This window comes from Prionailurus viverrinus, chromosome C2 (assembly GCF_022837055.1).
Source record: "Prionailurus viverrinus isolate Anna chromosome C2, UM_Priviv_1.0, whole genome shotgun sequence".
NCBI classification, from domain to species: domain Eukaryota; kingdom Metazoa; phylum Chordata; class Mammalia; order Carnivora; family Felidae; genus Prionailurus; species Prionailurus viverrinus.
The window spans coordinates 99,896,825-99,923,646 of record NC_062569.1 but is presented as its reverse complement, the minus strand read 5'-3'; the positions used below and the strand labels follow the sequence as shown (position 1 = coordinate 99,923,646).

The following is a 26,822-nucleotide window of genomic DNA, read 5'->3' as shown; positions in this document are numbered from 1 at the left end:
CAGAAAGACAAGAAATAACAAGTGTTGGCAAGAATGTGGAGAAATAGGAACACTTGTATACTGTTGGTAGAAACATAAATTGGTACAACCACTATGGAAAACAGTATGGAGGCTCCTCAAAAAATTAACAATAGAATTAGCATATGAACCAATAATACCACTCATGAATAAATGAAAACACTAATTTGAAAAGACATATGCACCCCTATGTTTATTGCAGCATCATTTACAATCTTGATATGGAAGCAACCCAAATGTCCATCCACAGATGAATGGATAAATAGGTGGTATATGCATACAATGAAATATTATTCATCCATAAAAAGCATGAGATCTTGCCATTTGGGACAACATGGATGGCCGTAGAGTATATTATGCTAAGTGAAATAAGTCAGAGAAAGACAAATACCATATGATTTCACTCGTATGTGGAATTTAAGAAACAAAACAAACAGAGAAACAAACAAACAAAAAAACCCATACTCTTAAATACAGAGAACAAACTGGTGGTTGCCAGAGGTGGGGTGGGGAGATGGGTGAAACTGATAAAAGGATTAAGAGGTACAAACCTCTATTTAGAAAATAAGTCACATAAATGAAAAGTACAATATAGGGAATATAGTAAGATTGTAGTAATGTTGTTTAGTAACAAATGGTGACTACACGTATTGTGGTGAGCACTGAGTAATGTACAGATTTGATGAATCATTATATTGTTTACCTGAAACTCATATAACACTGAATGTTATACTTCAAAAACAAAAGGCACTTCTCCAGGCAGTCTTAGAAAACTTACCTGTATAATTACCACCTATGAACCAAGAACATTATAACAAAATAGAGGAGATTTTTTTTACATTCTTAAGAACAAACCTTTCAAGCATTAAAGTAAAACTCAAAATCCAGCACTTCTGTGAATGGTGGACCACTTTGAAGCACCTCGAGGACTAAGAATTAAGCTTAAAAGAACAAATCTAAGCCAGCCTGATGACTCTAAGGCTCGCCTCTTTGAAGAACCCTTTTTACATACCAACATTTTCTTTTTAGTTTTACAAATACCACACATACCTAAATACTGGCCACAGGGAAGTGGGATATATAATATGTTATTTCCAAAAAAACTTGAAATGTTAGTAATTTTTAATTTAGTCATGACAGTAATGACCATTTGTTGACTTTGACCATCACATTAACGTTGTGAGGCAGACTAGATAAATTTTATTGTTGTTAATTGGTATTAATACTCTTTTAACAGACAATATAACTGAGGCTTAGGGAGATTTACATGACTAGCAAAGTTTATGTGCCTATTAAGTGGCAGAGATGGAAACAGAACTCTGATCTTCTGACTTGTAGAATAGCGTGCTCCACATTAATTTACACTGTTTTAATAAAATGGATTTCAGTGTAATGCAGTTCAGTTCAAGACATGATACATGTCCATCATCTCTAGCTAGACCATGAAGTTTCAGGTTGGATGACTGGCAATTGTGCTCAAAAAACATTCCTCTATGATGATGGGTCAGATATGATAGATGAAACAAGAATTATCTTAAAGGAACAGCTAGAAAAACAATCTAGACACAAGAGAGAAAGATGGCAGTGTAGGAAGTCGCTGGGCTCACTGCATCCTGCTGATCACTTAGATTCCACCCACATTGGCCTAAATAACTCCAAAAACTGCCGGAAGAGTAGCAGAACGGACTCTCTGGAGCCAAGTGTAGACAAGAGACCCACGGAAGAGGGTAAGAACAGCGAGAGGCAGTGCATGCTATACAGGCTGGCGGGAGGGAGCTGGGGTGGTGGAGGGGCAGCCCACAGGGCAAGGCAAGCTCCTGAAATCTGGCTTGCAAAAGCAGAGGGGCTGGACTGCCTGAGTTCTGACAGCCAGTGGACTTAACACCTGGAATGTTAAAAGTCAACAGCTCTGCTCTCGGAGAGAATAGCAGGAGGGAGAGTTGTTGAGTCCCAGAAGGAGAGAGCTCAGCGGGGGATCAAAGGCGCTGGCAAGTACCATTTCCCTCTCCCATACCCCAGCTGAAATTCCAAAGGGAACCAGTTCCCAACGCCAAACTTGCTTGCATTGTGCAAACACCCAACACTGTGCTTCTGAGGATTCATTCCTCCGATGGGCCTGCCTCCCTCCTTATGCTGCAGGGCCTCTTCCACAGGGACCACTGATGGCAGAGCTAGCTAAGACTGCCCCTCCCACCCCTGTGCACCTTGTGGATCCACCCCATCTAATACACCCTGTCCAGATCCCATCGAAGCAGCACCACAAGCCTGGCAGTGTGCAAGCAGCCCAGACAGGGGCCACACCACTCCACAGTGAGTCCTGCCCCTGGGAGAGGGGAAGAGAAGGTACACACCAGTCTGACTGTGGCCCCACCCACCAACACAAGTTTCTCCAGACAGCACAGGGGAGGTGTCCTTCAGTTTAGAACTACCACAGGGACTAGCCAAAATGATGAAATGGAAGAATTCTCCTCAAAAGAAACTCCCAGAAGTAGCGACAGCTAACGAATTAATCAAAACTGATTTAAGTAATATAACGCAAGAAGAATTTAGAATAATAGTCATAAAATTAATCACTGCACTTAAAAAAAGCATAGAGGACAGCAGAGAATCTATTGCTACAGAAACTTAGGGAATAAAAAATAGTCATGAGGTGCAATACTAAATGCTATAATGCTATAAATGCTAAACAATGCTATAAATGAGGTGCAAAATAAAATGGAGGCGGCCATAGCACAGAATGAAGAGGGAGAGGAGAGAATAGGTGAATTAGAAGATAAAATTATGGAAAAAGAGGAAGCTGAGAAAAAGAGATATAAAAAAAATCCAGGAGTATGAAGGGAGACTTAGAGAAAGTGATCCAATCAAACAGAACAATATCCGTATCATAGGAATTCCAGAAGAAGAGAGAGAGAAAGGGGCCGAAGGTGTACTTGAACAAATCACAGCTGAGAACTTTCCTGATCTGGGGAAGAAAACAGGCATTGAAATCCGAGAGGCACAGAGAACTTTCTTCAGACGTAACTTGAATCGATCTTCTGCACTACATATCATAGTGAAACTGGCAAAATACAAGGATAAAGAGAGAACTCTGAAGGCAGCTTAGGGATAAACAGGCCCTAACATACAAAGGTACACACATACGGTTAGTAGCAGACCTATCTATTGAAACTTGGCAGGCCAGAAAACAATGGCAGGAAATCTTCAATGTGATGAACAGAAAAAAATATGAAGCCGAGAATCCTTTATCCAGCAAGTCTGTCATTCAGAATAGAAGGAGAGATAAAGGTTTTCCCAAACAAACAAAAACAGAAGGAATTCAGCACCACTAAACCAACCCTACAAGAGATCCTAAGGGGAACTCTGTGAGTGAAATGTTGCAAGGACCACAAAGTACCAGAGACATCACTACAAGCATGAAACCTTCAGACATCACAATGACTCTAAACCCATATCTTTCTGTAATAACACTGAATGTAAATGGACTAAATGCGCCAACCAAAAGACATATGGTATCAGAATGGATAAAAAAAACAAGACCATTCTATTTGTGGTCTACAAGAGACTCATATTAGACTTGAGGACACCTTCACATTGAAAGTGAAGGGATGGAGAACTATCCATCATGCTACTGGAAGTCAAAAGAAAGCTGGAGTAGCCATACTTATATCAGACAAACTAGACTTTAAATTAAAGGCTGTAATAAGAGATGAAGAAGGGCGTTATATAATAATCACAGGGTCTATCCATCAGGAAGAGCTAACAATTATAAATGTCTATGTGCTGAATACGGAACCCCTAAATATATAAAGCAATCACAAACATAAGCAACCTTATTGATAAGAATGTGGTAATTGCAGGGGACTTTAATAATCCACTTACAACAATGGATAGATCATCTAGACACAGAATCAATAATGAGACAAGGGCCCTGAATGATACACTGTATCAGATGGATTTGACAGATATATTTAGAACTCCACATCCCAAAGCAAGAGACTATACTTTCTTCTCGAGTGCACACATGGAAACTTCTCCAAGATAGATCACATACTGGGTCACAAAACAGCCCCTCATAAGTATACAAGAATTGAGATCATAACATGCACAGTTTCAGACCACAACGCTATGAAACTTGAAATCAACCATAGGAAAAAGTCTGGAAAACCTTCAAAGGCATGGAGGTTAAAGAACACCCTACTAAAGAATGAATGGGTCAACCAGACAATTAGAGAAGAAATTAAAAAATATATGGAAACAAATGAAAATGAAAATACAACAATCCAAATGCTTTGGGATGCAGCAAAGGCAGTCCTGAGAGGAAAAGACATTGCAATCCAGGCCTATGTCAAGAAACAAGAAAAATCCCAAATACAAAATCTAACAGCACACCTAAAGGAAATAGAAACAGAACAGCAAAGACAGCCTAAACCCAGCAGGAGAAGAGCAATAATCAAGATCAGAGCAGAAATAAACAATATAGAATCTAAAACAACTATAGAGCAGACCAATGAAACCAAGAGTTGGTTTTTGAAAAAATAAACAAAATTGATAAACCTCTAGCCAGGCTTCTCAAAAAGAAAAGGGAGAGGACCCAAACAGATAAAATTATGAATGAAAATGGAATGATTACAACCAATCCCTCAGAGATACAAGCAATTATCAGGGAATACTATGAAAAATTATATGCCAACAAACTGGACAACCTGGAAGAAATGGACAAATTCCTAAGCACCCACACACTTCCAAAACTCAAACAGGAAGAAGTAGAAAATATGAACACACCCATAACCAGCGAAGAAATTGAATCAGTCATCAAAAATCTCCCAACAAATAAGAGTCCAGGACCAGATGGCTTCCCTGAGGAATTCTACCAGACGTTTAAAGCAGAGATAATACCTATCCTTCTCAAGCTGTTCAAAAAAAAAATAGAAAAGGAAGGACAACTTTCAGACTCATTCTATGAACCCAGCATTACTTTGATTTCCAAACGAGACAGAGACCCAGCAAAAAAAGAGAACTACAGGTCAATATCCCTGATGAAGATGGATGCAAAAATTCTCAACAAGATAATATCAAATAAAATTCAACAGCATATAAAAAGAATTATTCACCATGATCAAGTGGGATTCATTCCTGGGATGCAGGGCTGGTTCAACATTCACAAATCAATCAATGTGATACATCACATTAATAAAAGAAAAGATAAAAACCATTTGATCCTGTCAATCGATGAAGAAAACGCATTTGACAAAATTCAGCATCCTTTCTTAATAAAAACCCTAGAGAAAGTCATGATAGAAGGAACATAATTACACATCATAAAAGCCATTTATGAAAAGCCCACAGCTAACATCATCCTCAATGGGGAAAAACTGAGAGCTTTTTCCCTGAGATCAGGAACACGACAGGGATGCCCACTCTCACCGCTGTTGTTTCACATAGTGTTGAAAGTTCTACCATCAGCAATCAGACAACAAAAGGAAATCAAAGGTATCAAAATTGGCAAAGATGAAGTCAAGCTTTCACTTTTTGCAGATGACGTGATATTATACATGGAAAACCTGATAGACTCCACCAAAAGTCTGCTAGAACTGTTATATGAATTCAGGAAAGTTGCAGGATACAAAATTAATGCACAGAAATCAGTTGCATTCTTATACACTAATAATGAAGCAACAGAAAAACAAATAAAGAAACTGATCCCATTCACAATTGCACCAAGAAGCATAAAATATCTAGGAATAAACCTAACCAAAGATGTAAAAGACCTGTATACTGAAAACTATTGAAAGCTTATGAAGGAAATTGAAGAAGATACAAAGAAATGGAAAAACATTCCGTGCTCATGGATTGGAAGAATAAATATTGTGAAAATGTCAATACTACCCAAAGCTATCTACACATTCAATGCAATCCCAATCAAAATTGTACCAGCATTCTTCTCAAAGCTAGAACAAGCTATCCTAAAATTTGTGTGGAACCACAAAATACCCCGAATAGCCAAAGTAATATTGAAGAAGAAGACCAATGTGGGAAGCATCACAATCCCAGACTTTAGCCTCTACTACAAAGCTGTAATCATCAACACAGCATGGTATTGGCACAAAAACAGACACATAGACCAAAGGAATAGAATAGACTCCAGAATTGAACCCACAAAAGTATGGCCAACTAATCTTTGACAAAGCAGGAAGAATATTCAATGGAAAAAAGACAGTCTCTTTAACAAAGGGTGCTGGGAAAAATGGACAGCAACATGCAGAAGAATGAAACTAGATCACTTTCTTACACCATTCACAAAAATAAACTCAAAATGGATGAAGGACCTGAATGTGAGATAGGAAACCATCAAAACCCTAAAAGAAAAAGTAGGAAAAACCTCTCTGACCTCAGCTTCAGCAATTTCTTACTTGACACATCCCCAAAGGCAAGGGAATTAAAAGCAAAAATGAACTATTGGGACCTCATGAAGATAAAAAGCTTCTGCACTGCAAAGGAAACAGTCAACAAAGCTAAAGCAACCGACGGAATGGGAAAAGATATTTGCAAATGACATATCGGACAAAGGGCTAGTATCCAAAATCTATAAAGAGCTCACCAAACTCCACACCCGAAAAACAAATAACCCAGTGAAGATATGGGCAGAAGACATGAATAGGCACATCTCTAAGGAGACATCCAGATGGCCAACAGGCACATGAAAAGATGTTCAACATCACTCCTCATCAGGGAAATACAAATCAAAACCACACTCAGATATCACCTCACGCCAGTCAGAGTGGCCAAAAGGAACAAATCAGGAGACTATAGATGCTGGAGAGGATGTGGAGAAACGGGAACCCTCTTGCACTGTTGGTGGGAATGCAAATTGGTGCAGCCACTCTGGAAAACAGTGTGGAGGTTCCTCAGAAAATTAAAAATAGACCTACCCTATGACCCAGCAATAGCACTGCTAGGAATTTACCCAAGGGATACAGGAGTACTGATGCATAGGGGCTTGTACCCCAATGTTTATAGCAGCACTTTCAACAATAGCCAAATTATGGGCAGAGCTTAAATGTCCATCAACTGATGAATGGATAAAGAAGTTGTGATTTATATATACGATGGAATACTATGTGGCAATGAGAAAGAATGAAATATGGCCTTTTGTAGCAACGTGGATGGATCTGCAGAGTGTTATGCTAAGTGAAATAAGTCATAGAGAAAGACAGATACCATATGTCTTCACTCCTATGTGGATCCTGAGAAACTTACCAGAAGACCATGGGGGAGGGGAAGGGGAAAAAAAAGTTACAGAGAGGGAAGGAAGCAAACCATGAGAGACTCTTAAAAACTGAGAATAAACTGAGGGTTGATAGGGGGTGGGAGGGAGGGGAAAGTGGGTGATGGGTGTTGAGGAGGGCACCTGTTGGGATGAGTACTGGGTGTTATATGGAAACCAATTTGATAATAAATTTCATGTAAAAAAAAAGAGAAACAATCTAAATGGTCACTAAGAAAATGTTCAAAATGTCTGTTTAAACAGAAAGGTATAGTTATGAGCTATGAACATTTATTTATGGATATTATTTGCCATACCAGGATCCTCCTACTTCTGGCACATATAGAATTTTTGGTGAAACTGAAAGACTTTTTTTTTCCTGAAGACACTTTACTGCCACTTGTCAGAAAATTGTAAAATATTCTAATATGTTAGATCCGTGGTATGATTGGCACTTTCTCCAATGGGATGCCTTGTAGTGTCCAAACTGCATGTCCATAGTAGGTGGCCATGGACCACATTCTCCTCAAAATGGTAGCTCAGATACTTTCTGAGTCTCTAAATGTGAAAAGTCACTTTTCAGTCCAAATTAAGGAATTACTATGACAGAGAGAGGAGACTTTAGTAAAATAGGGGGGATGAGAAATCAGGATAATTGGAAGAAGTTTGGCAGAATGTAGATAAAAAATTTAAAAAGGAATATGTTAATAGGTTATTATTGAGACACTTAAAAAATTTATAAGTCCTGGGAAAAAAAAATCAAACAATGGCCTTTTCCCCTAAGTCTTTGGAAGTCTACAGCAGCCAAGGACATGTTTGAATTTCAGAAATTCAAAGTCTCTAAAATATAGAGCTTTAACCCATGAAACATATTGAGTCAAGTAATTAACTTGAAGGCTGGTTCTGCCATTTTAACTAAATAATCACAGATAAGTCCCTTGTCCTCTCTGGGCCTCAGTTTCCTCATTTGTAAAAAGGGGGCATTATTCTAAATAATCATGAAGATCTTCTTTCAGTTCTAAGTTTCTATGACTATATATTCCTATAGACCATCTAGTGAAACAAGTGGTTTCAGCACAGAATACCACTAAAAACTCAAGGGTGCCTCTCATTGTCATGTAAGCAATGAGTAATAAGTACCATGGAGTCTAGATGTCCCAGCTCCTCTTCCTTCTTGGCAGCATTTACTCTCATGTGCTCAGGTATCTTGTAGTCTGGGGCTGTCTTCAGATTGAAGTCTCCCATACACAACTGGGCCTCTTTGATGGCTTGAACATCTTTGGGATCTTCATAGTCATCCTGAGGTTTACTCTTGTACCTATCAGAAAAAAAGGCAACCCAGCCACAAACTTAACAATAAAATTCAGTTTGTCCACTATATGTATATAATCAAATTCAGGCATCAAGCAAAAGTATAATTCTGAGTGTGTGGTACTACTTTTGTCCATAGCGCCCAAGCATTTTTTTTTAAGTTAATGACTACAGACCTTCCACAGCTTACAATGGGGTTATGTAGCAATAAACTCATAGTTGAAAATACCATAAATTGAAAATGTATTCAATATACCTAACCTACCTAACATAGTCTAGCCTAGCCCACCTTAAACATTAGCCTACAGTTGGGAAAAATTATCAAATACAAAGCATTTGACAATAAAGTGTTGAATATCTCATGTAATTTATTGACTACTGTACTGAAAGCGAAAAACAGAATGGTTGTAAATGTACTGATTGCTTATCCTCATGACCGTGTGGTTGACTTAGAGCCGTGGCTCACTGCTTCTGACCAGTGTCATACTGCATACATCACTAGCCTGGGAAAATATCAAAATTCAAAGTATAGTTTCTACTGAATGCGTATCACTTTCACACCATTGTAAAGCCAAAAAATCATGAGTCAAACAATCAAAACTTGGGGATGATCTGTATTCTTAAGGCACCCCAAACAAAGTAACAATGAAATAAATAAAAACCAATCACCAATTGGTGCTGAAATAATCTGAATTATTCTTAGACTTTGGTTCACTTCTAAGTGATCTATATCAAGATGGTTATTTATTCCCTCAATAGACATTAAATCATAGAGATGGAGTGGGTATATTTTAATCACTAAAAGTTAATGTACCTTTTAAAAAACAACCTAAGTGATTGTCATTACATTTTCAAAAAGAGAATCTAATTAAAAATGATATAATGAGCATATATACTTGCCTCTCTCCCCCCAAACCCCCGTGTTCCATGAAAATGATGGGTAGAGGTATTAAAGGGAATAAATCAGTAAGGCTGAGAATAAGATAGAAAGCCATGAATAAACCAGTGATAGTAATTTTAAAGTAATTTTAAAGACCAGAGAAAACTGTGGCCCAGAATATCCCTAAGGTAAGGTTATAAAAAGGATTTGATATGACCTTATTAGTAGATCATAGCCTCCTAGGAGGCCCCAAGCACAGAGCGGGCAGGTATGGTGCAGGTAAGAGAATATTAGACATTATTTAGCAAAACTAATTAAAGGATTGAAAAGGAATTCCTGAACCAATTTAATCTTCTTCTCACTTTTCTCATTTCCACACATAAAAAGGAGTAGCAACTTTTACACCTCAATTAAAACTGGAAGAATGAGGGGTGCCTGGGTGGCTCAGATGGTTAAGTGACCAAAACTTGGTTTTGGCTCAGGTCATGATCTCACGGTTTGTGAGATCAAGCCCTGCGAGGGCTCCAAGCTGACAGTGTGATAACTGCTTGGGATTCTCTCTCTCACTCTCTCTCTTTTCTTCCCTGCTTCCCAAGATAAATTTTTTAAAACATGCATTTGTTTTTAAACTGAAGAACAAATCTCTATAGAAACTGACCTCCCTGCTTGGAAACTGCTAGTGCACCTGGGATAGGGGTTGGCACACCATTGTAGGAATCTTTATTGGAAGACCCCAACCTACATAATTCTTTAAAGTGAAGTCTTCCAGTCAACATGAACATGTACACAGAGCTTGCAGTCAGCCCTTAGGAAAACAAACATATACAATAACAGAGAAAACACATGTTATCTAAAGTATTAATTGACAATTGTTCCTTTGTGTAAAATAGCACTAAAAGGAAGGATTAAAATTTTTAAAAGGAAAGAAAGAGAGGTAGAAGGAAAGAAAAAGCAAGGAAATGAGGGAAGAAGGGAAGGGAAGGGAAGGGAAGGGAAGGGAAGGGAAGGGAAGGGAAGGAAAAAAGAAAAGAACAACCAGATACTTCTGCCTTGACTGTGTGTGAGGGAAACATGGCCTATTTATTATTCTCACGCTATAAATTATTATTATTCTCATGCTATAAATAACTAGAACACTGAACAAAAATTATGGAACAACTATGACATTGAAGGATAGGCAGCACAGGACTACATGCAAAAAGTGAAACAAAATAGCCAATCCTTAACTGTCTCTATTTCTGCATGGAGGAAATTAGCAAACTATGGAATAGTGTTGAGATCCCAAATATTAGTCCAGTAATCTCAGTGATTAAGGATACAAAGTTCAGAGTTCAGAGAGGCCAGAGTGGTTAGAATTTTGTGGAAAAAATATTAGAGCTACAAACAAAATAATGCCTTCAGAAATTCACATAGAGTTCTTCTTGAGTTTTTGGCCAAGTATTAACTTATACATGTGTAATGTAAAACATCATAAAGATAAGTAAAGAACATCTAGGGAAAGTACAATTACTGGGAAATTATGAGACACATAATTCTCATAATTTACACTGTGCTGGAAATCACTCATGAATTCATCAGCTGGAAAGACCTTGTAAGGTAGGGAACATTCAGTAGAGATCCTTTAAAAAGTCATGCCTTCAAAAATCTAGACAGTGTCATCAATCACTCTGTCCTCATTGCCATTTATGTACAACTACACCAAGGAACACAAAAATATACATTCTTTCTCAAGCACACATGGAATTTTCATGAAGACAGACTTTATGCAGGCCCATACAATTCCCAATAAATTTATAAGAATTTAAATCACGCAAACTATTTTCTGTGACCACAAAAAAATTATATTGGAAATAAAAAATATTTCTTTAAACCTCTGAATATTTGGAAATTAAACAGCATACTTAAAAACAAACCACAGCCAACAAGAAATCACAAGAGATATTACAAAATATTTTGGGAGGAATAGAGATCCTGGGAAGATGGCGGCATAGGAGGATGCTGGGCTCACGGCGCATCCTGCTGATCACTTAGATTCCACCTACACCTGCCTAAATAACTCAGAAAACCACCAGAAGACTAGCAGAACGGAGACTCCAGAGCCAAGCGCAGACAAGAGGCCCACGGAAGAGGGTAGGAAGGGCGGAGAGGTGGTGCGTGCTGCACAGATTGGCGGGAGGGAGCCGGGGTGAGGGGCGGCCTGCCCGCCAAGCAGAGCCCCCGAGTCTGGCTTGCAAAAGCAGAGGGGCCAGACGGAGTGTGTTCGGACAGCAAGTGGGACTTAACATCTGGAAGGTTATAAGTTAACAGCTCTGTTCGGAGAGTGGGAAGGCTGGAGAACAATGGGAGGGAGAGTTGTTGAGCCCCAGACGACAGAGCTCAGCTTGGCGGGGAACAAAGGCACTCAACAGCGCCATCTCCCTTGCCCATCCCCCAGCCAAAATCCCAAAGGGAACCAGTTCATGTCAGGGAACTTGCCTGCACCGTGCAAACCCCCAACGCTGAGCTTCTGAGGATCCATCCCTCCGGCGGGTCTGACTCCCTCCCAGTGCCTCAGGGCTCCTCCCTAAGCGGATCTCTGAAGGAAGAGTGAGCTGAGCCTGCCCCTCCCGCCCCTGTGCACCTTGCCGATCCACCCCAGCTAATATGCAAGATCCCCAGCACCACAAACTGGCAGTGTGCAAGTAGCCCAGATGGTCCACACCACCCACAGTGAATCCTGCCCCTAGGAGAGGGGAAGAGAAGGCACACACCAGTCTGACTGTGGCCCCAGCGGTGGGCTGGGGGCAGACATCAGGTCTGACTGCGGCCCCGCCCACCAAATCCAGTTATACACCACAGCACAGGGGAAGTGTCCTGCAGGTCCTCACCACACCAGGGACTATCCAAAATGACCAAGCGGAAGAATTCCCCTCAGAAGAATCTCCAGGAAATAACAACAGCTAATGAGCTGATCAAAAGGACTTAAATAACATAACAGAAAGTGAATTTAGAATAATAGTCATAAAATTAATCGCTGGGCTTGAAAACAGTATACAGGACAGCAGAGAATCTCTTGCTACAGAGATCAAGGGACTAAGGAACAGTCACGAGGAGCTGAAAAACGCTTTAAACGAAATGCATAACAAAATGGAAACCACCACAGCTCGGCTTGAAGAGGCAGAGGAGAGAACAGGTGAACTAGAAGATAAAGTTATGGAAAAAGAGGAAGCTGAGAAAAAGAGAGATAAAAAAAATCCAGGAGTATGAGGGGAAAATTAGAGAACTAAGTGATACACTAAAAAGAAATAATATACGCATAATTGGTATCCCAGAGGAGGAAGAGAGAGGGAAAGGTGCTGAAGGGGTACTTGAAGAAATCATAGCTGAGAACTTCCCTGAACTGGGGAAGGAAAAAGGCATTGAAATCCAAGAGGCACAGAGAACTCCCTTCAGACGTAACTTGAATCGATCTTCTGCACGACATATCATAGTGAAACTGGCAAAATACAAGGATAAAGAGAAAATTCTGAAAGCAGCAAGGGGTAAACGTGCCCTCACATATAAAGGGAGACCTATAAGGCTCGTGACTGATCTCTCTTTTGAAACTTGGCAGGCCAGAAAGAATTGGCACGAGATTTTCAGGGTGCTAGACAGAAAAAATATGCAGCCAAGAATCCTTTATCCAGCAAGTCTGTCATTTAGAATAGAAGGAGAGATAAAGGTCTTCCCAAACAAACAAAAACTGAAGGAATTTGTCACCACTAAACCAGCCCTACAAGAGATCCTAAGGGGGACCCTGTGAGACAAAGTCCCAGAGACATCACTATAAGCATAAAACATACAGACATCACAATGACTCTAAACCCGTATCTTTCTATAATAACACTGAATGTAAATGGATTAAATGCGCCAACCAAAAGACATAGGGTATCAGAATGGATAAAAAAACAAGACCCATCTGTTTGCTGTCTACAAGAGACTCATTTTAGACCTGAGGACACCTTTAGATTGAGAGTGAGGGGATGGAGAACTATTTATCATGCGACTGGAAGCCAAAAGAAAGCTGGAGTAGCCATACTTATATCAGACAAACTAGACTTTAAATTAAAGGCTGTAACAAGAGATGAAGAAGGACATTATATAATAGTTACAGGGTCTATCCATCAGGAAGAGCTAACAATTATAAATGTCTATGCACCGAATACCGGAGCCCCCAAATATATAAAACAATTACTCATAAACATAAGCAACCTTATTGATAAGAATGTGGTAATTGCAGGGGACTTTAATACACCACTTACAGAAATGGATAGATCATCTAGACACACGGTCAATAAAGAAACAAGGGCCCTGAATGAGACATTGGATCAGATGGACTTGACAGATATATTTAGAACTCTGCATCCCAAAGCAACAGAATATACTTTCTTCTCGAGTGCACATGGAACATTCTCCAAGATAGATCATATACTGGGTCACAAAACAGCCCTTCATAAGTTTACAATAATTGAAATTATACCATGCATACTTTCAGACCACAATGCTATGAAGCTTGAAATCAACCACAGGAAAAAGTCTGGAAAACCTCCAAAAGCATGGAGGTTAAAGAACACCCTACTAACGAATGAGTGGGTCAACCAGACAATTAGAGAAGAAATTAAAAAATATATGGAAACAAACGAAAATGAAAATACAACAATCCAAACGCTTTGGGACGCAGCAAAGGCAGTCCTGAGAGGAAAATACATTGCAATCCAGGCCTATCTCAAGAAACAAGAAAAATCCCAAATACAAAATCTAACAGCACACCTAAAGGAACTAGAAGCAGAACAGCAAAGGCAGCCTAAGCCCAGCAGAAGAAGAGAAATAATAAAGATCAGAGCAGAAATAAACAATATAGAAACTAAAAAAACTGTAGAGCAGATCAACGAAACCAAGAGTTGGTTTTTTGAAAAAATAAACAAAATTGACAAACCTCTAGCCAGGCTTCTCAAAAAGAAAAGGGAGATGACCCAAATAGATAAAATCATGAATGAAAATGGAATGATTACAACCAATCCCTCAGAGATACAAACAATTATCAGGGAATACTATGAAAAATTATATGCCAACAAATTGGACAACCTGGAAGAAATGGACAAATTCCTGAACACCCACACTCTTCCAAAACTCAATCAGGAGGAAATAGAAAGCTTGAACAGACCCATAACCAGCGAAGAAATTGAATCGGTTATCAAAAATCTCCCAACAAATAAGAGTCCAGGACCAGATGGCTTCCCTGGGGAGTTCTACCAGACGTTTAAAGCAGAGATAATACCTATCCTTCTCAAGCTATTCCAAGAAATAGAAAGGGAAGGAAAACTTCCAGACTCATTCTATGAAGCCAGTATTACTTTGATTCCTAAACCAGACAGAGACCCAGTAAAAAAAGAGAACTACAGGCCAATATCCCTGATGAATATGGATGCAAAAATTCTCAATAAGATACTAGCAAATAGAATTCAATGGCATATAAAAAGAATTATTCACCATGATCAAGTGGGATTCATTCCTGGGATGCAGGGCTGGTTCAACATTCGCAAATCAATCAACGTGATACATCACATTAACAAAAAAAAAGAGAAGAACCATATGATCCTGTCAATCGATGCAGAAAAGGCCTTTGACAAAATCCAGCACCCTTTCTTAATAAAAACCCTTGAGAAAGTCGGGATAGAAGGAACATACTTAAAGATCATAAAAGCCATTTATGAAAAGCCCACAGCTAATATCATCCTCAACGGGGAAAAACTGAGAGCTTTTTCCCTGAGATCAGGAACACGACAAGGATGCCCACTCTCACCGCTGCTGTTTAACATAGTGCTGGAAGTTCTAGCATCAGCAATCAGACAACAAAAGGAAATCAAAGGCATCAAAATTGGCAAAGATGAAGTCAAGCTTTCGCTTTTTGCAGATGACATGATATTATACATGGAAAATCCGATAGACTCCACCAAAAGTCTGCTAGAACTGATACATGAATTTAGCAAAGTTGCAGGATACAAAATCAATGTACAGAAATCAGTTGCATTCTTATACACTAATAATGAAGCAACAGAAAGACAAATAAAGAAACTGATCCCATTCACAATTGCACCAAGAAGCATAAAATACCTAGGAATAAATCTAACCAAAGATGTAAAGGATCTGTATGCTGAAAACTATAGGAAGCTTATGAAGGTAATTGAAGAAGATTTAAAGAAATGGAAAGACATTCCCTGCTCATGGATTGGAAAAATAAATATTGTCAAAATGTCAATACTACCCAAAGCTATCTACACATTCAATGCAATCCCAATCGAAATTGCACCAGCATTCTTCTCGAAACTAGAACAAGCAATCCTAAAATTCATATGGAACCACAAAAGGCCCCGAATAGCCAAAGGAATTTTGAAGAAGAAGAAGACCAAAGCAGGAGGCATCACAATCCCAGACTTTAGCCTCTACTACAAAGCTGTCATCCTCAAGACAGCATGGTATTGGCACAAAAACAGACACATAGACCAATGGAATAGAATAGAAACCCCAGAACTAGACCCACAAACGTATGGCCAACTCATCTTTGACAAAGCAGGAAAGAACATCCAATGGAAAAAAGACAGCCTCTTTAACAAATGGTGCTGGGAGAACTGGACAGCAACATGCAGAAGGTTGAAACTAGACCACTTTCTCACACCATTCACAAAAATAAACTCAAAATGGATAAAGGACCTAAATGTGAGACAGGAAACCATCAAAACCTTAGAGGAGAAAGCAGGAAAAGACCTCTCTGACCTCAGCCGTAGCAATCTCTTACTCGACACATCCCCAAAAGCAAGGGAATTAAAAGCAAAAGTGAATTACTGGGACCTTATGAAGATAAAAAGCTTCTGCACAGCAAAGGAAACAACCAACAAAACTAAAAGGCAACCAACGGAATGGGAAAAGATATTCGCAAATGACATATCGGACAAAGGGCTAGTATCCAAAATCTATAAAGAGCTCGCCAAACTCCACACCCGAAAAACAAATAACCCAGTGAAGAAATGGGCAGAAAACATGAATAGACAATTCTCTAAAGAAGACATCCGGATGGCCAACAGGCACATGAAAAGATGTTCAACGTCGCTCCTTATCAGGGAAATACAAATAAAAACCACACTCAGGTATCACCTCACGCCAGTCAGAGTGGCCAAAATGAACAAATCAGGAGACTATAGATGCTGGAGAGGATGTGGAGAAACGGGAACCCTCTTGCACTGTTGGTGGGAATGCAAATTGGTGCAGCCGCTCTGGAAAGCAGTGTGGAGGTTCCTCAGAAAATTAAAAATAGACCTACCCTATGACCCAGCAATAGCACTGCTAGGAATTTATCCAAGGGATACAGGAGCACTGATGCATAGGGCCACTTGTAACCCAATGTTCATAGCAGCACTCTCAACAATAGCCAAATTATGGAAAGAGCCTAAATGTCCATCAACTGATGAATGGATAAAGAAATTGTGGTCTCCCTCTCTCTCTGCCCCTCCCCCGTTCATGCTCTGTCTCTCTGTCCCAAAAATAAATAAAAACGTTGAAAAAAAAAAATTTAAAAAAAAAAAAAAAAAAAAAAAAAAAAAAAAGAAATTGTGGTTTATATACACAATGGAATATTACGTGGCAATGAGAAAAAATGAAATATGGCCTTTTGTAGCAACGTGGATGGAACTGGAGAGTGTGATGCTAAGTGAAATAAGCCATACAGAGAAAGACAGATACCATATGGTTTCACTCTTATGTGGATCCTGAGAAACTGAACAGGAACCCATGGGGGAGGGGAAGGAAAAAAAAAAAAAAAGAGGTTAGAATGGGAGAGAGCCAAAGCATAAGAGACTGTTAAAAACTGAGAACAAACTGAGGGTTGATGGGGGGTGGGAGGGAGGAGAGGGTGGGTGATGGGTATTGAGGAGGGCACCTTTTGGGATGAGCACTGGGTGTTGTATGGAAACCAATTTGTCAATAAATTTCATAAAAAAAAAATTTAAAGAAAAGATAAAAAAAATAAAAAATAAAAAAAAATAAAACATGAAAAAAAATAAAAAATAAAAAAAAGAAAATATTTGGAATGAATAATGGTAAAGATACATAAGAACTTGCGAAATGTAGCTCAGTGTTTCATTTATACTTTATACTTCCATTTATACTGTAAATGCTCATAATTATAAAAGAATTAAAGTATAAGATCAAAGCTTATAGCCTAAACTTTAAGAAGAATTAACTAAGCCCAAATTAATTAGTATAAAGGAAATGACATGGAAAGCTGACAAGCAATAGTTCTAAAAATCTATGACCAAAAGTTAGCTCCTTGAAAGGATTAATAAAATTGATAAATCTTTGGCTGGAATGACCAAGAAAAAGACAATACAAATTCACAAAATCAAGAATAAAACAGGGGACAACAGATACTAAAGAAACTAAAATAATAAGGCAACAGTATGAATTATTTTATGCCAAAAAATTTGATAATCTAGATGAAATTCACAAATTCCTTGAAAGACACAAATTACCTAAAGTGATCCAAGAGGAAATCCAAAATTTGAATAGCACTATAACAATGAAAAATTGGAATTTGCATTTATGAACTTCTCTCAAAGAATATTCCATGTCTAGATGCCTTCACTGATAAGTTCTATCAAATATTTAAGAAATCAATCATATTAAGCCTACACAAAGTCTTCCAGAAAATAGAAGGAAAACTTCCATCTCATTGTATGAAACCAGTATTATCCTGATAACAAACCAGAAAAGATATTACGTAACAATGAAACTAGAGACCAATATTCTTTATTTAAAAAGACACAAAAGCCCTTTAAAAATGCCAGCAAATCAAATGCATTTTGGAAAATATCAAAAGCCTATTTTCCTGTTTATTAAGATATGATCAACACATAACATTGTATTAGTTTAGGGTGTACAATGTCATGATTTCATACATGTATCTATTACAAAATGTTTGCCACAGTAAGTTTAGTTAACATTGATCATACAGTTACGATTTTTTTTCTAGTGAAGAAAACTTTTTTTTAAATGTTTTTATTTATTTTTGAGACAGAGAGAGAGTGTGTGTGTGAGTAGAGGAGGGGTAGAGAGAGAGGGAGACAGAATCTGAAACATCTCCAGGCTCCGAGCTGACAGCACAGAGTCCGACTCGGGGCTCAAACTCACAAACCGTGAGATCACGACCTGAGCTGAAGTCAGATGCTTAACCAACTGAGCCACCCAGGCATCCCTTGTAATGAGAACTTTTAAGACCTACCTTCTTAGCAACTTTCAAATATACAATACACTATTGGTAACTATAGTCATCATATTGTAGACTACATCTCCAGAACTTATTTATCTTATAACTGGAAGTTTGTACCATTTGACTACCTTCATCCATTTCTCCATCCCCAACTCCCCACCTCTAGCAATCACCAATCTGTCCTGTTTCAATGAGTTCAGATTTGTTAGATTGAACATATAAGGAAGATCATACAGTTTTTATTTTCCTCTGACTTATTTCACTTAGTATATGCCCTCAAAGTCCATTTGTATCATTGCAAATGGAAGCATTTCTCTCTTTTTAAGGCTAAATAATACTCCATCGTATATATGTATCATAACTTCTTTATCCACTCAACCATTAATGGAGACTTAGGTTGTTTCCGTTTCTCAACTATTGTTGTTAATGCTTCAATAAACATGGTAGTGCAGATATCTCTTCAAAGTCCAATTTTCATTTTCTTTGGCTATATACCCAGAAGTGAGATTGCTGGACCATATGGTAGTCTTATTTTTAATTGTTTTAGGAAATTCCATACTGTTTTCCATAGTGGCTGCACAAATTTATGTTTTCATCAACAGTGTACAAGGTTTCCTTTTCTCCACATTTTCGCCAATGCTTATCTCTTATCTTTTTGATAATAGGTATTCAACAGGTGTGAGGTCATATCTTGTTGTGATTTTGATTTGCATTTCCCTGATGATTAGTGATGTTCAGCACCTTTCCATGTATATGATGGCCTTTTGTAGGTCTCTTTTGAAAACTGTCCACATAAGTCCTCTGCCCACATTTAAATCTGTTTGGGTTTTGGGTGGGTTTTTGTTGTTGTTTTGTTTTGTTTGTTTGTTTTGTTGCTATTAAGTTGTAAGAGTTCTCTATATATTTTGGATATTAACCCCTTATCACATGTATGATTGTGAATACATTCCCTAAGTTGCCCTTTCATTTTTTTGATGTTTGCCTTCACTGTAGAGAAGCTTTTTAGTTTGATGTAGTTGCACTTATTTATTTTCATTTTTGTTGCCTTTGCTTTTGGTGTCAAACCTAAAAAATCATTGACAAGACCAATGTTGAGGGTCTTACCATCTAGACTTTCTTCTAGGAGTTTTATGGTTTCAGGTCTTACATTCAAGTTGTTAATTCATTTTTCATTGATTTTCATGTTATGGTGAGAGACATTGGTCCAGTGTTATTCTTTTGTATGTGGCAGTTCAGTTTTCCCCACACCATTTACTGGAAAGACTGTCCTTTCCCCATTATATATTCTTGGTTCCTTGTCAAACTGACCACATACAAATGGGTTTATTTCTGGTCCCTATTCTATTTAATTGAATGTCTGTTTTTATGCTGATGTCATACTGTTTTGATTGCTATAGCTCTGTAATATAGTTTGAAGTCAAGGAGTATATTTCTAGTTTTGTTTTTATTTCTCAAGATGGCTTTGGCTATTCAGGGTCTTTTGTGGTTCCGTGCAATATTTTAGGATTTCTTTTACTATTTCTGTGAAAATGCCTTTGGAATTTTGATAGTGATTGCTGAAGCTATAAATTCCTTTGGATAGTATGGACATTTTAACAATATTAAGATGCTTCATGCATGAAATATCTTTCCATTTATTTATGTCTTCTCCAATTTCTTTCAAAGTGTACTGATATTTCATTTCCTTTGTTAAATTTATTCCTATGTATTTATTCTTTTTGATCTTATTGTGATGGAATTGTTTTCCTAATTTCTCTGAGAGTTCATTGTTAATGTATAGAAACACTGATTTTTATATATTTATTGTATCTTGCCACTTTAATGAATTAATTTATTAGTTCTAATGGTATTTTTGTGGAGTCTTTAGGAGATAGATAGATAGATAGATAGATAGATAGATAGATATAGACATAGATATATAGATATAGATATAGATATAGATATATAATGTCATCTGCAAATAGAAAGATGTACTTCTTCCTTCCTAATTTTGATTTTTTTCCCCTAACTGTTCTAACTAGGACTTATACTACTGTGTTAAAAACAAGTAGCAAGAGTGAACATCTTTGTTCCTGATTTCAGAGGGAAAGCTTTCAGATTTTTGCCATTGAGTATGATGTTAGCTGACATCTTGTCATATTGTGGCCTTTATTTTGCTGAGGTATATTTCTGCTATATCAAATTTGGTGAGAATTTTTATCATGAGTAGATGTTGAATTTTGTTAAATGCTTTTTCTCCATCTATTGAGATGATTATATGATTTTTGATGGCTTGTACAAGCACAAAGTTCTGAGAGACAACTGAGCTCAGGCCAGGTTGATATAGTCCAAAATGGCAATAAAGGAAGACCTTGAGCCCATATCTTCCACAGACACACCAAATCTACACTTACTTATAAAGCAATTCCTTCTGAAGAAGAACTGAGGACTCACTTAACAGCTTCTACACAATAAAAGATATACCACACAGAGAACAGCAAGAGACATGAAGACACAGTAACAAAGGGAACTTTGCTTTGTTGAAGGTTAGTTGGCCATATAGTTGTGGTTTCATATCTGGGTTTTCTATTCTGTTCTATTTTTGTGTGTGTGTGTGCCAGTACCATACTGTCTCGATCACTACAGCTTTGTAATATAACTTGAAGTCTGGAATTGTGATGCCTTCAGCTTTGCTTTTTTTTTTTTTCCAAGATTGCTTTGGCATTTGGGGTCTTTTGTGTTTCTATACAAATTTTAGAATTGTTCTAGCTCTGTGAAAAATGCTGGTGGTATTTTGGTAGAGATTGCATTAAAGGTGTAGATTGCTTTGGGTAGTGTGATATTTTAACAATATTTATTCTTCCAATCCATAAGTATGGAATGTTTTTCCATATCTTTGTGTCATCTTCAATTCCTTTTATCAATGTTTTTAGTTTTCAGAGTACAGATATTTTGCCTCTTTGGTTAGGTTTATTCCTAGGTATCTTATGGTTTTTAGTGCAATTGTGAATGGGACTAATTCCTTGATTTCTCTTTCTGCTGCTTCATTATTGGTATATAGAAATGAAACAGATTTCTGTACATTGATTTTTGATCCTGCAACTTTGCTAAATTCACATATTAGTTCTAGAAAATTTTAGGTAGAGTCTTTAGGGTTTTCTATACAGATTATCATGTCATCTGCAAATAGTGAAAGTATGACTTCTTCCTAGCCAATTTGGATGTCTTTTATTTCTTTGTGTTGTCTGACTGCTGTGGATAGAAATTTAACAAAATAAACAAAACAAACAAACATAGGTGGGAAAAAGAGGAAAACCAAGAAACAGGCTCTTAACTATAGAGAACAAACTGATGGTTACCAGAGGGGAGGTAGGTGGAGGGATGGGTTAATTAGGTGATTGGGATTAAGGAGGGCATTAATGGTGATTAATGGGTTAATTAAGAAGGGCACTTGTTGTGATAAGTGCCAGGTGTTGTATGTAAATGTTGAATCACCATATTGTACACCTGAAACCAATATTACACTGTGTTAACCAGCTGGAATTTAAAGGAAAACTTGGAAGAAAAGAAAAACTACTACAGGCTAATATCCCTGATGAACACAGATACAAAAATCCTCAAGTAAATATTAGCAAACTGCATTCAACAATACATTAAAAGGATATTCACCAAGATCAAGTAAGATTTATTTTGAGGATGCAAGGATGGTTCTATATTCACAAACTAATCAATGTCATTCACCACATTAACAAAATAAAGTATAAAAATCATATGATCATCTCAATAGGTACAGAAAAAGCGTCTGACAAAATTCACTATCCACTCATGATAAGAACTCTAAACAAAGTGACTGTAGAGGGAACATACCTTTACATAATAAAGGTATATATGAAAAACCCATGGCTAACATCATACTCAATGGTAAGAAACTGAGAGCTTTTCCTCCAGGATGAGAAACAAGAGAGAGAGATATCCCCTCTCAGCCCTCTTATTCAGCATAGTACTGGAAGTCCTAACCACAGCACTCATATAAGAAAAAAGAAAATGTATCCAAATTGGTAAGGAAGAAGCAAAACTGTCACTATTTGCAGATGATACGTACTATACATAGAAAACCCTCAAAGCTCCATCAAAAAACTATTAGAAGTAATAAGTGAATTTAATAAAGCCACAGGATACAAAATTAATATGGAGGAATTTGTTGCATTTTTATACATTAATAACAAATTATCAGAAAGAGAAATTAAGAAAACACTCCATGAGGATGTAAATGAAAAGAATTATGCACTCTTGGTAAGAATGCAAATTGGTGCAACCACTGTGGAAAATAGTATGGATGTTCCTCAAAAAAAATAGAAATACCTTATAATTAAATAATTCCACTACTGGGTATTTACCCAAAGAAAACAAGACACTAATTTAAAAAGATATAGGCGCCCCTAAATTTATTGCAGTATTATTTACAAAAAAAAATTATGGCAGCAACCTAAGTGTCCATCCATAGATGATGGATTAATTAAGTGGTACCATATACATAAACACATACACACAGACACACACACACACACAACACACACACACACACCACATACAAGAGAATATTACTCAGCTATAAAAAAGAATGCGATCTTGCCATTTCCAACAACACAGATGGACCTAGAGGGTATTATGCTAAATGAAATAAGTCAGACAGAGAAAGACAGATATATGATTTCACTTCTATGTGGAATCTAAAAACCAAATGTACAAAAAACAACAAAAAAGCAAAAACAGGTCCATAAGTACAGAAAACAAACTATGGTTACCAGAGCAGACAGGGGTAGGGAACTGGGCAAATAGGTGAATGGGAGTGGTAGGTACAGGCTTGCAGTTATGGAATGTATAAGCTACAGGGATGAAAGTTACAACATGGGCAATACAGTCAATGGTGTTGTAATAGTGTATGGTGACAGATAGTAGCTACACCTATGAGCACTGCATAATGTCTAGAGTTGTTGAATCGCTATGTTGTACACCGGAGTGTGTCAACCACACTTCAGGTAAAAAACAAGGATTAAACAGAATTAGCATATCAGACCCAGCAAATCCACTCCTAGGTATCTATCCAAGAGAATTGAAAACACATGTCTACACAAAAATTACACAAATGTTAACAGTAGCAATATTCATAAATGTGAAATGGTAGAAACAACCTAAATGTGTTTCCACTGATGAACTGATAAATATGACATGGATTGTTTATTATTCATAAAAAGGAATGAAGTATTGAGGTACCTGTGTGGTTCAGTCAGTTAAGTGTCTGACTCTTGATTGTTGGCTCAGGTCATGATCCGCAGTTTGAGAGTTCAAACCCTGCCTCAGGCTCTGTGCTGACAGCGTGGAGCCTGCTTGGGATTTTGTCTCCCTCTCTTTCTGCCCCTCTTCCCCACTCTCTCTCTCAAAATAATAAACATTAAAAATATTATTAAAAAAGAGGAGTGAGGCATACATGTTACAACATGGATGAAATAAAAAGATGTACTAAGTGAAAAAAGCCAGTCACAAAGACCACAGAACCCATTATATATATAATTTCCAGAATAGACAAATCTATAGAGACAAAAAGTAGTTGCTTAGGGCTAAGAATGGGAGTTTGTGAAAATGGAGAGTGAATGCTAATGAGTAGGGTTTTGTGGGGCGGGGGGCAGATAACGATATTAGAAAATAGTGATAATGGTTATGAAAGTCTGAATATACAAAAAAACCACATTGAATTGGACAGGAAATGAGAAAATTGTATGATATGTAAATTACATCCCCATAAAGTTGCTATAAAAAATTAGGAAATACAGATAAGAAAAAAGAAAAAAAAACCTGTAAGGTCCATAATCCTATCACTCCCAAATTATACTGTTGCCCTATGTGCTTTTTCATTAATAATATAGTGTAAACATCTTTCCATGTCAATTAACCCACCTCAACATCAAACAAAAGAGAGAGAGAGAGAGATTGAGTCTAGACCAGAATGAACATCTCCTACATGAGAACACATTCCATAAAGACTGGGAGAGATGGCTGTTTTATCTAATGTGCAGAAACCAACACATGGAGTCAAGGACAATGAAGAAACAGAAAATTATGTTCCAAAACAAAAGAACAAGATAAAACTCTAGAAAAAGACCTTAATGAAATAGAGAAAAGTGATTTACCTGATAAAGAGTTTAATATAATGTTTATAAAGACACTCACTGAGGTCGGGAAAACAACGTATAAACAAAGTGAATATTACAGCAAAGTGATAGAAAATATAAGAAAGCACCAAATAGAAAACATGGAGGTGAAGAATACAATAATTGAACTGAAACGTTTACAAATGGTGTTCAACACCAAACTAGATCAAGCAGAAGAAAAGATTGATAAAGTCAAAAACAGAGCAGTGGAATTCATCTAATCAGAGGAGCAAAAGAAAAAAGAATTAAAAAGAGTAAAGATAAGGGACTTATGAGACATCATCAAACAAATATGCACATTATAGGGGTCCCAAAAAGAGAAAAGTGAGCAGCAGAAGTCTTATTCAAAGAAAGAATGGCTGAGGGGTACCTGGGTGGCTCAGGCAGTTGAGCATCCAGCTTCAGTTCAGGTCATGATCTCACAGTTCATGGTTTGGAGCCCTGCATCAGGCTCTACACTGGCAGTGAGGTGCCTACTTGTGATTCTCTCTCTCTCTCCCTCTCTCTGCCCCTCCCCAACTTGTGCTCTTTCTCAAAATAAATCAATACACTTTAAAAATTAAAAAGAAAGAATGGCTGAAAAATTCTTTAACCTGGGGAAAGAAATAGACCTCCAGATCCAGGATGCCCAGAAAGTTTAAAACAAATAAATCCAAAAAGACCCATGCCAAAACACAGTATAATAAATTGTCAAAAATTAAAGACAAGGAGAAAATCTTTTTAAAACAGCAAGAGAAATACAAATTTTTACATATAAAGGAAGCCCTATAAGACTATAAGCAGATTTTTTAGCAGAAACTTTGTAGGCCAGAAGGGAGTGGCAGGATAAATTCAAGATGCTAAAAGAAAAAGACTGTCAACCAAAAATAACCTAACAAGCAAAGTTATCCTTCAGCATTGGGGAAATAGAGTTTTTCAGACAAAGAAATGTTGAAGAAGTTCGTCACCACTAGTCCAACCTTTTAAGAAATGCTAAAGGCATTTCTTCTATCTGAAGTACAAGGACACTAACTAGTAATAGGAAAACATATATAAGTATAAATTTCATTGATAAAGGCAGATATATAGTTAAATTCAGAACTTTAATGTTTTAATGGTGGTAGGTAAATCATTTATCAATTTAGTATAAAGGTTAAAAGACAAAAAATATTAAAAAATAACAATAACTACAATGGTTTGTTAATGGATATATAGGGTAAAGATGTGAACTGTGATATTAAAAACAAAGTGTTGGGGGTGTTAAACATACAGTTTTAACATGTGTTCAGAGTTGTTATCAGGTTAAAATACACCAATATGTTTTATGTTAAGTCTCACAGTAACCACAAAGCAAAAACCTATAATAGATACAAACAACATAAAGAGAAGGTATCCAAGCATACAACAACAGTGAGGTCATCCAGGCAAAAAAATCAATAAGGAGATATGGGACTTAAATGACATGTTAGACCAGATGGACTTAACACATATTTACAGACATTCTATTCAATAGTAGCAGAATACACATTCTTAAATGCACATGCAACATTCCCTAGGATAAATCATATTAGGCCACAAAACAAGTCTTAATTAATTTAAGAAACCTAAAATCATATCAAATATCTTATCTAACCACAACGGTATAAATTAGAAATCAATTACAAGAAGGAAACTTTAGAATTCATAAATATCTGGAGATTGAACAATGCACTCCGAACAACCAAAGAAAACATCAAAAGAGAAATCAAAAATGCCTTGTAATAAGTGAAAATAGAAATACAAAATACCTAAACTTACAGGATTCAAGAAGAACAGTTCTAACAAGGAAGTTCATAGTGATAAATGCATACATCAAGAAACAAGAGAAATCTTAAATAACCAATTTAACCTTATACCTTAAGA

General features: G+C 37.2%; 1 protein-coding gene across 5 annotated transcripts in view; it reads right to left on the bottom strand.

The window, feature by feature from the left end:
- The window catches only part of CFAP44 (cilia and flagella associated protein 44), a 161,625-nt gene that overhangs the window by 37,991 nt on the left and 96,812 nt on the right, over positions 1 to 26,822 (bottom strand). For all 5 annotated transcript variants that reach the window (XM_047875515.1, XM_047875511.1, XM_047875512.1 and 2 more), the window contains exon 25: positions 8,423 to 8,600. In XM_047875515.1, coding sequence (XP_047731471.1) covers positions 8,423 to 8,600 — 178 coding nt within the window. The remainder of the gene's footprint in view (positions 1 to 8,422; positions 8,601 to 26,822) is intronic.